The 13,659-nt window shown below is 30.0% G+C and overlaps 2 protein-coding genes across 3 annotated transcripts; one reads left to right on the top strand and one right to left on the bottom strand.

Moving 5' to 3' along the window:
- Positions 1-1,286: 1,286 nt before the first annotated feature.
- LOC124531642 (ATP-dependent RNA helicase me31b) lies at positions 1,287-8,366 on the bottom strand. 2 transcript variants are annotated; one of them, XM_047106109.1, is made up of 8 exons: positions 8,279-8,366; positions 7,584-7,798; positions 7,427-7,508; positions 7,123-7,329; positions 6,770-6,941; positions 6,273-6,423; positions 5,995-6,190; positions 1,287-3,750 (listed from the first exon to the last, which is right to left on the bottom strand). In XM_047106109.1, the coding sequence occupies exons 2-8, from the start codon at positions 7,643-7,645 to the stop codon at positions 3,301-3,303; spliced, it is 1,320 nt and encodes a 439-aa protein (XP_046962065.1). In that variant the 5' UTR covers positions 7,646-7,798; positions 8,279-8,366; the 3' UTR covers positions 1,287-3,300. The 2 variants fall into 2 exon arrangements, with proteins under 2 accessions (XP_046962065.1, XP_046962066.1); XM_047106110.1 differs by lacking the exon at positions 8,279-8,366 and adding an exon at positions 8,062-8,193.
- Positions 8,367-9,188: 822 nt separating this feature from the next.
- On the top strand, positions 9,189-12,558 carry LOC124531828 (WW domain-binding protein 4). Its single transcript, XM_047106366.1, has 7 exons — positions 9,189-9,365; positions 9,465-9,537; positions 9,608-9,799; positions 9,975-10,122; positions 10,516-10,606; positions 10,944-11,111; positions 12,347-12,558. Coding segments are annotated over exons 1-7 (864 nt in total). The 5' UTR covers positions 9,189-9,363; the 3' UTR covers positions 12,537-12,558.
- Positions 12,559-13,659: the final 1,101 nt, after the last annotated feature.

Below are 13,659 nucleotides of genomic sequence, written 5' to 3'. Positions count from 1 at the left end.
TATCATTTATAAACGCTGTACGTTGACGACATTTTACTCGAAGTGTTTAAACCTGTATAATATATAGCCCAACAATGTGTAAATTTAATGTATCGATTTGTTTTTAATTTTATATTATTATATTACTTTTTAACTGAAATTACTGTGTTACACGCAAATTTACTAACGTGTTAATTAATTCGCTTATAATCTAAGTGCAGTGTATAATAGATAACAGTCGCCGTATTCCGGCAGTTTAACTAGTAGTTTGATGAATTTGTATGATTTTATTAATATAAATAAAAAAAGGCTTAATAAATATCTTATATTTATGTAGAAAGTATTTCATTTCTAAAAATAAAAAAATAATTAAGTACATATTTACTTTAAAAAATATATCACAAAATAAATACTGACGGCCTCGTAAATCGCTTCAAAGTTTCTTCAGGATTACTTTCGAATTAATATTTTTGCTTTTTAACTACTGTATTATTCTTTACAGTAGTAGTACTTACTATAGTGAGGAAAATAAAATATATGCCGAATAATAATAATACGTAAGTCGTGAGTTATTAAAATTAGAAATTGTTACCATTAGTATTGATTATTATTAGTATTTTAAAGTTGGAACTATAAATATGCAAATAAGCCGAAAATTCGTGAGGAAAGGTTTGGATAAACGAGCGATTTCTAGAAATTGCGAAATGAAATTTTAAGCGGCCTACGGTTTGAGTTTTTAGAAGCAGATTCTTTCAAAAGAACAAGCAAACCGTCGTGACGACCGATGGCTTAGATGGGGTAAACCTCCCTACGTATCTTTTCCTCTCGTCAGTAAACATCAAAACAGAGCCGAATGAAGTGCATCGAGTAAACGTGAGTGTACAAACAATAAGAGACTTGAGGAAACAGCAATCGCCCCTATTCAGTTAGCCTATTTCACCCACAAAAGTAAATACAAATAAACAACTTCATAATATTATTGATGCATTGTATCTATATTTAGTCCAATCGAAGGAATAAAGATAAACAAACCTTCGATTTACTTATGCCACGCATTTTACGAGTCATTATTTTACCGTTTATTTCAATCTTCTGGCATGAATCTTACTCTCCTGGATGTACTGTCTAATTTTATAGTATATTAACTCATCGAAGTTACATGGAAATTTATTATTTGCGGTATTTATAAATGAATAGCTGTAGGGATATGCTTAAATATTGGATTCAATTTGTCACCATTATCGCGAAAGAACGTGAATGGTTAAAATTATGTATGTAGATATCAAGCTTAAATTAAAACAAAAACATTATGTGAAGAGTTTATTTTTGGCCCATTTTTTTAACAAAAATATATTTATGATATTACAAACATTTTTGCACATGACGTAGAGCATGTGTAATCTTTCCATTTCCACATTTCTCGTAAATTCACTATGCATTGAAACAAACGTGGAAAAATCAATATCTTGGATGAAATGCAAAGGTTAGCTTGAAATTTTGTTGAATGTAAATTTAAGACTGAAAAGTTTTAAAGAACATTTCTATAATGTAATGTAAACAATATCAAAACAATTTTAGTTAACTTGTTAATGACATTTTAAATCAATTGATGTGCTCAATAAAAAATAGGATTTACTTTACGATATATTCTTGTATAGTTTTTAGGTTTTAAGTTCATGATTTATTGTTTGAAATAGATTTTTATAAAAATATCTATGATATGCTGCCTTTTCAACTTGGCAAACAGATGAGACGTCTAAAATGTAAGTTATTCCATTCTTAAGACAATCCAAAACACTAATATTTTTGTACTAATCGAATATCACTGTTAAGAATAAGACGATTTATATTAACTATAGCACATTTGTCACTTCGCTTTTAATAGAAATTAACTACTTTACCCCAATTAATTTAAAGAGTAATCGGAAGACAAAATTAAGATAAAACATCTCATCTCATTACCATATTTGTATAACCTGGTGATGAATTTGATATCACAGTTACAGATATTTTAACAATCTTGACACATCTCTCTTTAACAATTGCTTTGTTTTTAAAATCAAAATCTGGTAAATATTTATAAGATTAAAACAAGGCAATACAGAGAAATATTTGAGATAAATTAAACAATGATGTCAAACAATGGCAGTAAACAATTAATGTGTTTATAGAACATATTTTTTTTATAAATATAATATGCATTTAGGTTTACCTTGACTGTGACCAATTATATAACTCTTCACGAGACATCCCAAATTTTTAAACCCCGAGAGCTCATCATCTTTAAATTTAATTGAACACAAATGGCTCTCATAATAATCCCTCAAGAAGCAGAGCAATATTCATAATGCAAGCCGTTAAACATGATGAATGTATTCCCCTGCTTTGTTAGTTTGTCACAAGTGAACATTTCAATTGTAATCTTTGATTTGAGAAAAAGGCTGTCAGTAGTAGGCAGACTATTGTTGTTCTTTCTAATATAATCTCCCTCATGCCAATATAATCTTTTGAAAATTACTGTTCAACCCGTTCTGTAGATCAAGACCTTACATTTTTTTCTTTTTACATTGTGACCATTACCGCTTAAAATTAACAATAAAATATAAGAACGGCAAAATCAAGTTAATGCAACAATGACCCTATCTCCAAATAAATAATCACATCACAGGTAATTCTAGTTCTTTTTTGTGACTTTAAACTTATTTAAAATCTTGTGTCAATTTGTTGCTTTAACCTGATTTCAGATAGGAACGGCTCGAAGTAAATGCATTGTTTCAAGCGGCCAGAAACAACATCCATGACGCTGATATATTCAATGAATAATTTTTCGATATGTTTTATTTGAGCTAGTCTTGTTACCTACCCATACGCGGCTAAATATTAAATGTTAATTTATGTGAAGTTTCAAATTAAATTTGCGCTAGCTCAAATTTTCTACATAAATATGGGTAGGTAGAGTTGCACAAGTTAAAAGTCTACCACAATTTATGTTTTGATCACTGACAAATTTAGATAGACTCTCACAAAGTAGGATAATCAGATAAATATTTTACTTTTTAACAATCGCAGGAAACCGCGCACAGAATCCAATATGGACAAAGAGCGCAAGGTGCCTTTCGTAAGTTCCGATGTTTATTATATACACTTTTAAAAAATTAACCTTTTCTAGGTTCAAGTCTTATTTCACGATAAACTATATACACGCACATATCGTTACAATAAATTCATTACACTTTTTACAAATAAGTTTTTTGTTTTTGTAATTTTATCCTAATTCCTTTCACCAGTCAGTAAGTCCAGGAGGCGAAGGGGCCGGCGGCGTTACTTGCCGACGTCGTCCTCGTCCGCGCGCGCCACGTACAGCGCCGGGTCGATGACCTTCGGGATCGGCTTGATCTCCGTGCCCAGCTCCTGCTCGATGCGGTGCAGTGCGAACCGGTCGTCGTACGTGATCAGGTTGATCGCTATTCCGAGGTGGCCGAACCGTCCCGAGCGGCCGATGCGGTGCAGGTAGGTCTCCGCCATGCGCGGGAAGTCGAAGTTGATGACCACGTTGACCGCCTGCACGTCTATCCCTCTGGTGAACAGATCGGAGCACACCAAGTTGCGACAGAGGCCCGCGCGGAAATCGTGGAACACTCGATTACGATGCGCCTGAGCCATGCGCGCGTGGATGTAATAGCAGCAGTAACCCAATTCGGTTATTTTCTTTGCGAGCAACTCCACGCGTTGTGTTGAATTGCAAAATATAATGGACTGGTTTATTTGCAGCTGTAAAAATACAACACACAAAACTTTTATCATATATAGTAAATGACAAAACATATATATTTTAATTGTGGTAATTCAGACCTATTAACTCTGAACTTTACAGTTAAGGTTATTTATTATTTATAAATAAGGACCAAAGTTGAACATAGGATAGATATAGGACAGGTGATATTTTATGTACTTGATACACACAATATAAAACTTTATCTAAAATTGCGTTTCAATTGTTGTCCAACCTCAACCTAAACAGTACTATAATAAGCAACTTTCAATGTTATTTGTTTATATTTTTATACATTGAAAATATCTATACAAATTATCTGAAAATTCTATTAAAAAAATTTTGGTTTATGACTATACATTAAAAAAAAACTAATAAAAAAATTAATATTTCTTATTATTATTCTTATAAAATATGTCTTTTTATTGTAGAGCTGAATGTTTATTATATACATTTATTTGCCCTTTGTTGACTATTATTGTTATAGAAATATTTATAAAAATGTATAAAATGATTATTCAATATTTTCATTTACTTGTATAATATTATTAACCCAAATTCAATTCAGATAAGTTAATATTTATTTTGTTTTGTCAGAGAACAGTATTAAATGAAACTTTGTTGTTGTTACAATATTGTTATCAAAAGTTCAAAAATAACCTAATTTATGTTAACAAAAATAATTTATTGACGAGATAAGAAATAAGTGTATTACAGGCCTGTTGTCCATTAAATGGACGACCAAACCATAATAACATAATATCTTCTTGATTGATTTTGTATTTTTATTTATTGGTAAACAGCTATCCTGCTCTATGTTTTAAATCTCGATCATTTCAATTTACTCATGAGCATTAATAAAATAGCCAAAGTTTTTAGATCCTAATAACCTTGTAATGCTGAAGGCACATATACATGCACATCTCTTGTTTAATCTTAAATTTATGCAGACCATTAACATTAGTGAAATATCAATAATTTCCATGTTAAGAAGCTATTTTCAACTTGTATAATTATTAAAAACATTTATTGATTATTTACACATATGCTATAAAACAAATAACAAGTTAAATATAAAGAATGCATTTAACACTTGACATTCCTTGCAGACCACGCTTAGAAAAACAAGGTAAGCAGAAAATGCACTTTTTGGTCATTCTCATGCACAAAAATTTATTGTCTGTATCTCATAATATCAGATTTTCATGTAGGATAAATATGATTTCATTGTTTATAATTAATACACCTATTTAATTTATTTGTTGACAATAACTTAAGTCTTTTCTGGTAATATTAAATTTGATTAAATCTTATAAAATGTCTAACACTTTATTATTTTGATTTTTATGTGTTGTTTTAAATAGGTAATTAAGTCAATGAATGATAAATTTTGGTAATGTGTAAAAAAATATGTACAACAAAATCCTTTACTAATTAATAACAACAAAGATGGCTGAGGAAATTTAGATTTAAATGGACGTAACGTTTCCCTCATCTCTGAAGCTGAACTAAGGGAGGATATTATTAACTATAACCTAAACTTTAAAGATTGATTGAAAAACAAGTGAATTAAGGAAGACAGGAATGGGACCGACCGACCGAAAAGACAATAATAATGCAATTACACAGAATTGTTCAGTTGCATGCAGAGTGAAAAGAAGACAGCGTCATAAATGAGGTCTAGTTATGGTAAGCTCAATAAAAAATACAAGAGCAAAAGCTCCAGCCTAATTATTTAGAGAAGCATAGTGTATAAATCATGGTATCACTTAAGCCCACTACAAATAACTAAGCAATTAAGAACATCATAAAGCAAAACATCATTGTAAAAATCAAATGAACACTTTTTTTCAATACAGGAGAATATTACCTTTCTTTTGTGAACATTGAGATATGTAAAAAGGTTTTTATTACAAATTAGTAAAAAATTTGGTCATGTAAGTTGTCACATTCAGAAAAGAACATTTTTTTTAATAAATTTTTTTTTTTTTTAATACTACAACATGCTGCATTATATATTTTTAATTTATATACTTTCTTTCCTATTTCAACTGTCAAAAATTCAAAATAATTTAATGGAGACTTTATAAAACTATATTGTGTTATAATTGTACAAAGGGCAGAAGTATAGATATATAGACATTTTTACTATAAAACTTTCGAAAGACATGTTAATTCCACTTGGTAAAATAGTTAATGAATAATTATCATAATAAAAATTTTGAATAGTTGGGCAGCCATACCTTTGAAAACAGTGTATTTAAACAGTGCACTTTCTGTCTCTCTTGCACAAATGCATAGTACTGTGTTACACCTTTCAATGTTAATTCCTCCATGAGATTAATCTCATATGGCTCCTTTAAATGTTTCTCCATAAACTGTTTAACACTCAGCGGGAAAGTTGCTGAGAATAACAATATTTGACGTTCTTTTGGTAGTCTAAAAAATTTTACAAACAAATTAATACATTTATAAGAAACAGATAATAAGTAATTTGCAAGAAAAATATTAAATAGTTTACCTTGAAATAACTGTATCCAGCATGCCCTTGAAGTCCTGAGAAAGAAGTTTATCTGCCTCATCAAGAACCAACATCCTGCAGTTTTCCATCTTTGCAACTTGCTTATCCATGAGATCAATCATACGCCCTGGTGTGGCAATTATTACTTGAACTGAAAGAAATCACAAAAATTACACATTTGTTAACAAATTAAGACTATTCCTATTATAGAATTAGTAAAGACCAATAAACAATTTCACATTTAAGAATGCATTGACATGACAATTATCATTGGTCAAGATCTTGAATAATCTTTGGTATTCATTAAAGGCTCATAAAAAATACACCTTAATTGATGACAATGTTTATATATAACCATTGTAATTAAAACTCAAGTGAATAAGTGGAATATTGTTGTTTTATAAATAAATATCTATTAATCAAGAACTGTTTGCAGTGCATAATTGTTAGAGCAAATAGCAGGTAAATAAATAGCATAGCATAAATAGCATTATTACCATTTTGGTAAATGCGCATTATGTCATCTCGCAGGTTTGTTCCTCCCGTGGTTACCATTACACGAATGTCTGTGTGTTTTGCTAGCTCAATGCATATTTGTGATGTTTGTAGAGCCAATTCTCTTGTAGGTACCACGACTAAGGCTTGTATAGTATCTTTTTTTGGATCAACCTACAATCAAGACACAACAATCAAGAAACAAATCAAATTAAAATCATATTTAAAAAAAACAGGTCATAATCAGAACTGTTTTTTCTCACTTATCAACAAGTGAAGGGGAATCCAAAAGTATCATCATTCATAAAAGAGACATGTTTGATTCAGGTTTGAAAAATAAGAAACAAATTTTTACCTGTTCTAAAACTGGAATACAATATGCCCCTGTTTTACCAGTGCCGTTCTTGGCCCTCGCTAATACATCTTTACCACTAAGTGCGATGGGAATTGAAGCCTCTTGAATAGGAGATGGTTTCTCCCAACCTTTTTCAAAAATGCCCATCAGTATTTCCCTTTTAAGACAAAATTCTTCAAACTCATTTCCTCTTGTGTCTGTCACATCCTGTTGGAACAATTATTAAATAATTTAATCATATAACTTTAATAAAACTTAACATAAAATTTTGTTTTTTTAAGATGAGGGTACTTTGTAAACTTACACTGGTTTTGATTCTTCTGTCTTTAGGCGGTAGTTTTAATTTTGATTTCCACCCAATATCTTCCACAGTTTTATCAACATCTCTGTAATATTTGTTAAAGAATGTTAGAGAAAGTCGGGTGTACAAAACAAAGAAAAAAAAATATTTTTCATCCTACCCTTTCTGACTGCTCATGTTTCCGACGTGATTACTTGAACTAATTCTATTTTCGGTCATCATTTTACCAAATAAGCCCTCTATGGGTGACTAAAATTAGAAACTTATCAAATCTTTATTCGAGTCCAACACTAAACAAATTTCACGATAAGTCACTTTTAAATACATATGCTACTTTAGAAGTTTATCACGTTAACCAACTTAGTCCGGAAATATCTGTAACAAACAAAAAACAAATTACACAGATTTACCAACTAAGTGCGGAAATATTTGCAACAAACAGTAAGCAAATTACAAAATTCATTCAAAGTACGCTTCCATCAAAGACATTTGAGACGCGTCAACAAGCAATGTATACCATAAACTTATACGACATAATATACGTTTACTAAACTGGAGCTAATATATATGAAAACAATAATAAAAATGTACATAACTAAAACTTGAGTCTTTAAAATAATGTTACGTTTCTTAATTACCAAAACTATTTAATCGAGATTGGCAATCGATCAAGAAGATTTGCTACGATGAATTTTACAAAAGAACTTCTATATTTAATATGGCCGCCATATAAACTATTAAAGAGAAACAGTTAAATTAAGGTGAAAATTTTTGCACCATATATTTAGTTTGAGTTATAGAAACTTTTATGGCGAATATTTAATAGTAAAATATCATTAAGAAAACAAAAATCACCTTGATAAAACTTTAAAAAAGACGACGACACTCGATACTCGAAGACGACATCACAAAGTAAGCAAGCAGATGTGTTGCTATATCTTAAAACCAAACAATCATAGATATTTTAAAACTTTTATTGTACCCACTACGAAATATTTTTAATTATAGTTTACCACACATTAACTAATTAATAATTTAATAATGAGTCTGAGATTTGTCTTCGAGTTTAACTAAAAAATATATATAAAAGAAAACATTAGCATATGTTTACATCTACTATGAATGTTGTTTATGTTTATAGTTGTTTACTTTTATTTTAATAAATATGCCAATTAAAGCCTTAAATATTGTTTTATTGTTGTCTTTATTCATTTGGATTGCTAGAACTCTCAATTCAAACTTAAAGGACTAATGACCTGCTATTATGGATTGAGATTTGAATAATAATTACAATAACATCGATCAACTACTTGTTGTTATCACATTACGCCTTTTCCTTTTTTTATTGATCATTATCACTATCATTATCGATAATTACGAAAGGGGTAAGCAAAATGGAGGGATCATAAGGACTATGCTTAAACTGTGATTATCTGAAAGGAATTAACATGTTGTTTTGCAATTTAAATAAGACTTGTATTTATTTATAATTCATTAAACGTGCTGCAATCTTTACAGTAAGAATTAATTTTATATTTAATCATACATTTGTTCCTATTGGTGCATAACTTTTTTTAAATACTTATACTAAAGTTGTTTTATGACATTTTGATTCACATCGTGTGGCTAAATTATAATAATAACTTATACGTGCAAACATCCATTATCTCAAGAATCGGTTCATTTCTCATTGTATCTGTTGAGTGTTGACCATTATACTCTGTAGATCTGTAATATTTAGTCTCTATGGTTGATGAATGTCCTGTCAAAAACCAAAATTTAGTTAATTTTAATTATTATTGATTTAATTTTATATTTTACAGACACACAATAATGTTCTTGTTGATCGATATACATTAAATTTATACTTTAGTTTTAAATTATATTTACCAGTAGTGTATGTAGTAGATTTATAACAATTGTAATTGTAATTATTCAACATGTAAGTAAATCGTATACATGTAACAATTCTAAATATTATAATTATTAATGGATTAAACAATTGTCAAATATATACTGTGTATTTCTTGTATCATTTAAGGACTACATACTGGAAATCGCAGGATCGTAAATATTGCGAATTTTGCAAGTGCTGGTTTGCAGACAATAAAGTTGTAAGTATTTTTTCCGTACACAAGTCCTCGTTAATTGTTGGTAACAATATATAAAAACATTTTTTTTTAGTCTATATCATTCCATGAAAATGGTAAGAAGCACAAAGAAAGTGTTAAGAAGCATATTAATCAACTTAGTAAAAGAAGTGCTAAGGAATTTAAACAGAAGGAGAAAATCGAAGATGATATTAAAAAAATGGAAGCGGCCGCGATGACTGCCTACTTGAAAGACATACAGAATAATGCTGACCTAACTTCACAAGTAAATATTGATTATATTCAATTATCCCTCTTGAATAATTATATTTATGGGTTACTAGTGTGATTACAAAGCAAAATACCATTGTTGACAATAATTTAGTGTAATTAGAATGTGAATACAATTAACAAATGTATATATATAGTTTCACTTCAGATAATATTATTTTATCTTATAGAGCATCAATGAAATGTTGGAAGTAAGTGGAAACAATAGTAAAGATATTGTGGTATCCAGTAGCATTAGCAAAACAGAACCACCATTATGGAAAGAAGTTAAAAATGAAGGCAAAGACGGCAGTTACTTCTGGAACATGGAGACAAATGGTAAAATCTGTAAACATTTTATAAATATGACAAAGATGATTCCATAAAAACCTGCATTCATTTTAAAAAAAGTAAAATTATAATAAAAGAATATGACAAGTTAATATAATTAGTTGCCCGTATGCTGTTTTTTTGTATCACTTTGTTCAGTGCATAATAAAGATTTCACAAAATGTCCAATTATCGCCCTATATAAATAGCTGACAGTCTTCTACTCTGCTGAAAGTACACTAAGCTCCACAAACTAACTAAAATAAACAAGTAAAGTAATCATAACTGACACACAAAACTTACCACTTTGATATTATTTACTAGGTTTCATATTGTCATTTATATTTTTAATTGAAATAAATCATATACTCTGTGTCGTATAATTGCACATTTTTATTCCAGAGACAACCTGGGACCCTCCTGATAATTATATATCATTGGCGCAGCAGGAAGAAAAAGAGAAGGAGACACAAAAGCGTGAAAAGAGAATAAAGTAATAATTATTGTTTAAGTTAATGTTTGATTATAAAGCTCTAAGGTGAAGGAATATCAATAAGAGTGATATGAAAAAAAAATACAGATGAATTGATAACCTTAGTAAAGTAGTAAAATAGTAAATAGTTATAACTGTTATAATCTCTAAATAATGAATAATTGATATTATAATTTCTAACATTCGCAGCTAAAACAATAGCATTCAGACCATTTAATAAAAAAATAATAATAATAGACAAAGAAAAAATACTATTGATATTCTTAAACTGATTCTTTTGATGTGAAGTATTTTTTGGTGTAATGCCTTTATACTTTGTATAAAATATTTTCCTCAGGAAACAGAAGCAAAAAGAAGCTATAATGGAAGTTAAAGCTCATATGTCAAGAGAAAGTATGAGAGAGTTAGCTGTTGATAAAGACAAGCCACCGCCAACTCGAACTTTCCATTATGGTCCCGCACCTATCAGTAAACCTTATGGGTCTTGGAAACCGATTGTGAAAGAGTGAGTAAATTATAATATTTGATTTAAACAAAAATACAGCTTGTTGAGAACAATCAATAAATTATACAAACATAATTTTAATTAGATTAAACCTAGTGATGTTACTGTAAACATTTATATAGCCAAATCCAATCGAATTAGACATAAAGATAAAAAAATTGAGATTTACGTATTTCGTATGATTTTCTAATAACTTGGCTTTGGTATAATATATCTTTATTTATAATACAATACTAAAACACTACTTATCCACATTAATTTTACTTCCAAAATGATTACAGTTTCATCAACGTTTGTAACACCATTTTATTAGGAGATAAATACAGCTCTCGACCAATGACATCGCTTCAATTTGCTTTTAAATGTTGGTTTTTTTTTAAATACATGGCTTTTATTTGTGCCAAAAGAGCACAGACTATTTCGCCAATGTCACGTGCGATGGAGAAGACACGGTGGAGATTGAACGGTGCGGTCGAGATTGCAGGCTTAAATTAATTTTAAGGGCACAATAGTAGTAGACTCTCTGTTAAACCATAACCTAAAACAATACAATAATTTATAAATAATGAGATAAACATATAACAATATTATTAAGACAACAAATAAGAACGATCACAAAAATATTTACAATTTTATTATATTATTATTAAATCTTACATGTTATTGCCCTGGCTTACTCAACCTTCGCCCTTTTTTTTTTCTCGCTGGAAAAACGTCTTACGCGCTTCCCCCACGTGATGGAAAGTGGGAGGGGGTGTGTGGGACTCCCCGGAGCCCTGAACGCCGAGTGCGCCCAAGCACACCGGGTTTACCCACTAAAAAACCAGCGGTACCCTCTCCGTCTTTCAGCGGACGCCACGGGATCGCTTACTTATCAACATGAATGATCTATAATTGTAAAGAAATAAATGGTGTTTGATATTAGAACTTTGGATGTTTAACTGTAGTGGATGTAGTATTTGAAATGGAAAAATGCTGTAATATAAATAAACAAGTATGATTCTATAACTATATTACCTGTTTGTAACAGTACTGTTGTGTTGAGGTTTGAAGGGTGAGCGAGCCAGTGTAACTACAGGCACAAGGGATATAACATCTTAGATTCGAAGGTTGGTGGCGCAATGGCGAGCACCATTGTCGCCTACGGGTGGTGGTGACCACTTACCATCAGATGGCCATTAGCTCGTCCGCCAAATAAATGCATTTCTTTTATTTTACAAAATCCTTGTTTTCAGACCAGAGGTGAAAATCGACTTGCAATTACCAAAATCGCAAAAGGAAGTTATTCCGCCACCCGTAGTGATGGAACCAGAGATAATACAATTCAAGGAGAAGCGCGTAGAGTCTCTGGGTGAGGGTCCAGTTGAATTTAAGAAAAGGAAATTAAATAAGCGCAATGCGAGACAAAAATTAGACGACGATTAAAACAATATATGATTTAAATAATTGTTTTTTATTTTAATTGATATAACATGTAAATTAATTGTACATACATATATTTAACAGTTATACCAACGAGGAACTAAATATATTGTCATCAGCTTAAAATATTGTATTGCACAATAAAAGCTTATGACCCTTGAAAAGTACCTGGAGTTATGTATTCAAACTCATAATTATAACTAGTTAAACTGACCAAAGGAATTATAATAATAGGTATAATATTTCAATAATTTGCTAAACTATATCATTTTGATAATAAATGTAAAAACGATATAACTTCTAAAATAACCAACTTGTTAGTGTATTATTATGGCTACTATGTTTTATAAGTCTTGTGTAATTTCAGTAGTTCGGGATGGCCAAAATAATATAACAGTTCTACAATGATGCTTCAACATCTCTATCTTTTGTTAGAATGCCACGCTATCGTTCAATTGTTTTCTAATGACAGTATAATCATATTTAAAATAAGAAATAATGTTACATGCCAGTATTAAATTCTATGCTATATAAAATAGTATTAATTGCAGTTTTACAAATTATTGGTCAATTAATTACAATAATATTTGTATAATAAAGTAAATTCAATATCCCCTGCTATATTCATAATATGCAATAATAATGTGATATAAATTATGATATAGAATCAAATGTCATAACACCGTATTGAAGGCTAGGGTTACTCTGTAACACTTGCTAAGTACGACACAACTTAGATGTAGCATCGGCTAGCAAATTCCATATTTAAATAACGCGCGAAAACGTTACTTGGACAATATGGCGCTGCAGTGGGGTCGGTGACGTCACTGCTTTATTTTAATCTGTATTACATATAGTAGAAAAGCAAGGTTTACAAGAAAGTGAATTCATTATAATCCCGGCCAATCAGGAGCGTTTTGTGTCACGTGACAAACGTTTGAAAGAATGCATTTTTTTTATTGATTATTGAATAAATTAAGTATTATTTTCAAGTTTCGTTAGAATATAACCATTTTTAAACTCATAATATACACTGATTACAATAATTTACAATTTATTTTTCGCATTGTCAAATAGCCTATTCAATAAAACCGATTACTGCCGATTTACGCAAGCAATGGGCTTC

The sequence above is a fragment of the Vanessa cardui genome, chromosome 8 (genome assembly GCF_905220365.1).
Source record: "Vanessa cardui chromosome 8, ilVanCard2.1, whole genome shotgun sequence".
NCBI lineage: Eukaryota > Metazoa > Arthropoda > Insecta > Lepidoptera > Nymphalidae > Vanessa > Vanessa cardui.
Note: the sequence above shows the minus strand (reverse complement) of the source record. Positions and strands in the feature narration are given on the sequence as shown.

Coding starts and splice junctions, on each gene's coding strand:
- LOC124531828 (XM_047106366.1), top strand. Junction 10,607..10,943: donor AAGCGTGAAAAGAGAATAAA/GTAATAATTATT, acceptor TATTTTCCTCAG/GAAACAGAAGCAAAAAGAAG. Junction 11,112..12,346: donor TGGAAACCGATTGTGAAAGA/GTGAGTAAATTA, acceptor CCTTGTTTTCAG/ACCAGAGGTGAAAATCGACT.
- LOC124531642 (XM_047106109.1), bottom strand. CDS start 7,645: ATGATGACCGAAAATAGAATTAGTTCAAGTAATCACGTCGGAAACATG. Junction 7,330..7,426: donor ACAGAAGAATCAAAACCAGT/GTAAGTTTACAA, acceptor TTGTTCCAACAG/GATGTGACAGACACAAGAGG. Junction 6,424..6,769: donor AATGCGCATTTACCAAAATG/GTAATAATGCTA, acceptor GATTTCTTTCAG/TTCAAGTAATAATTGCCACA.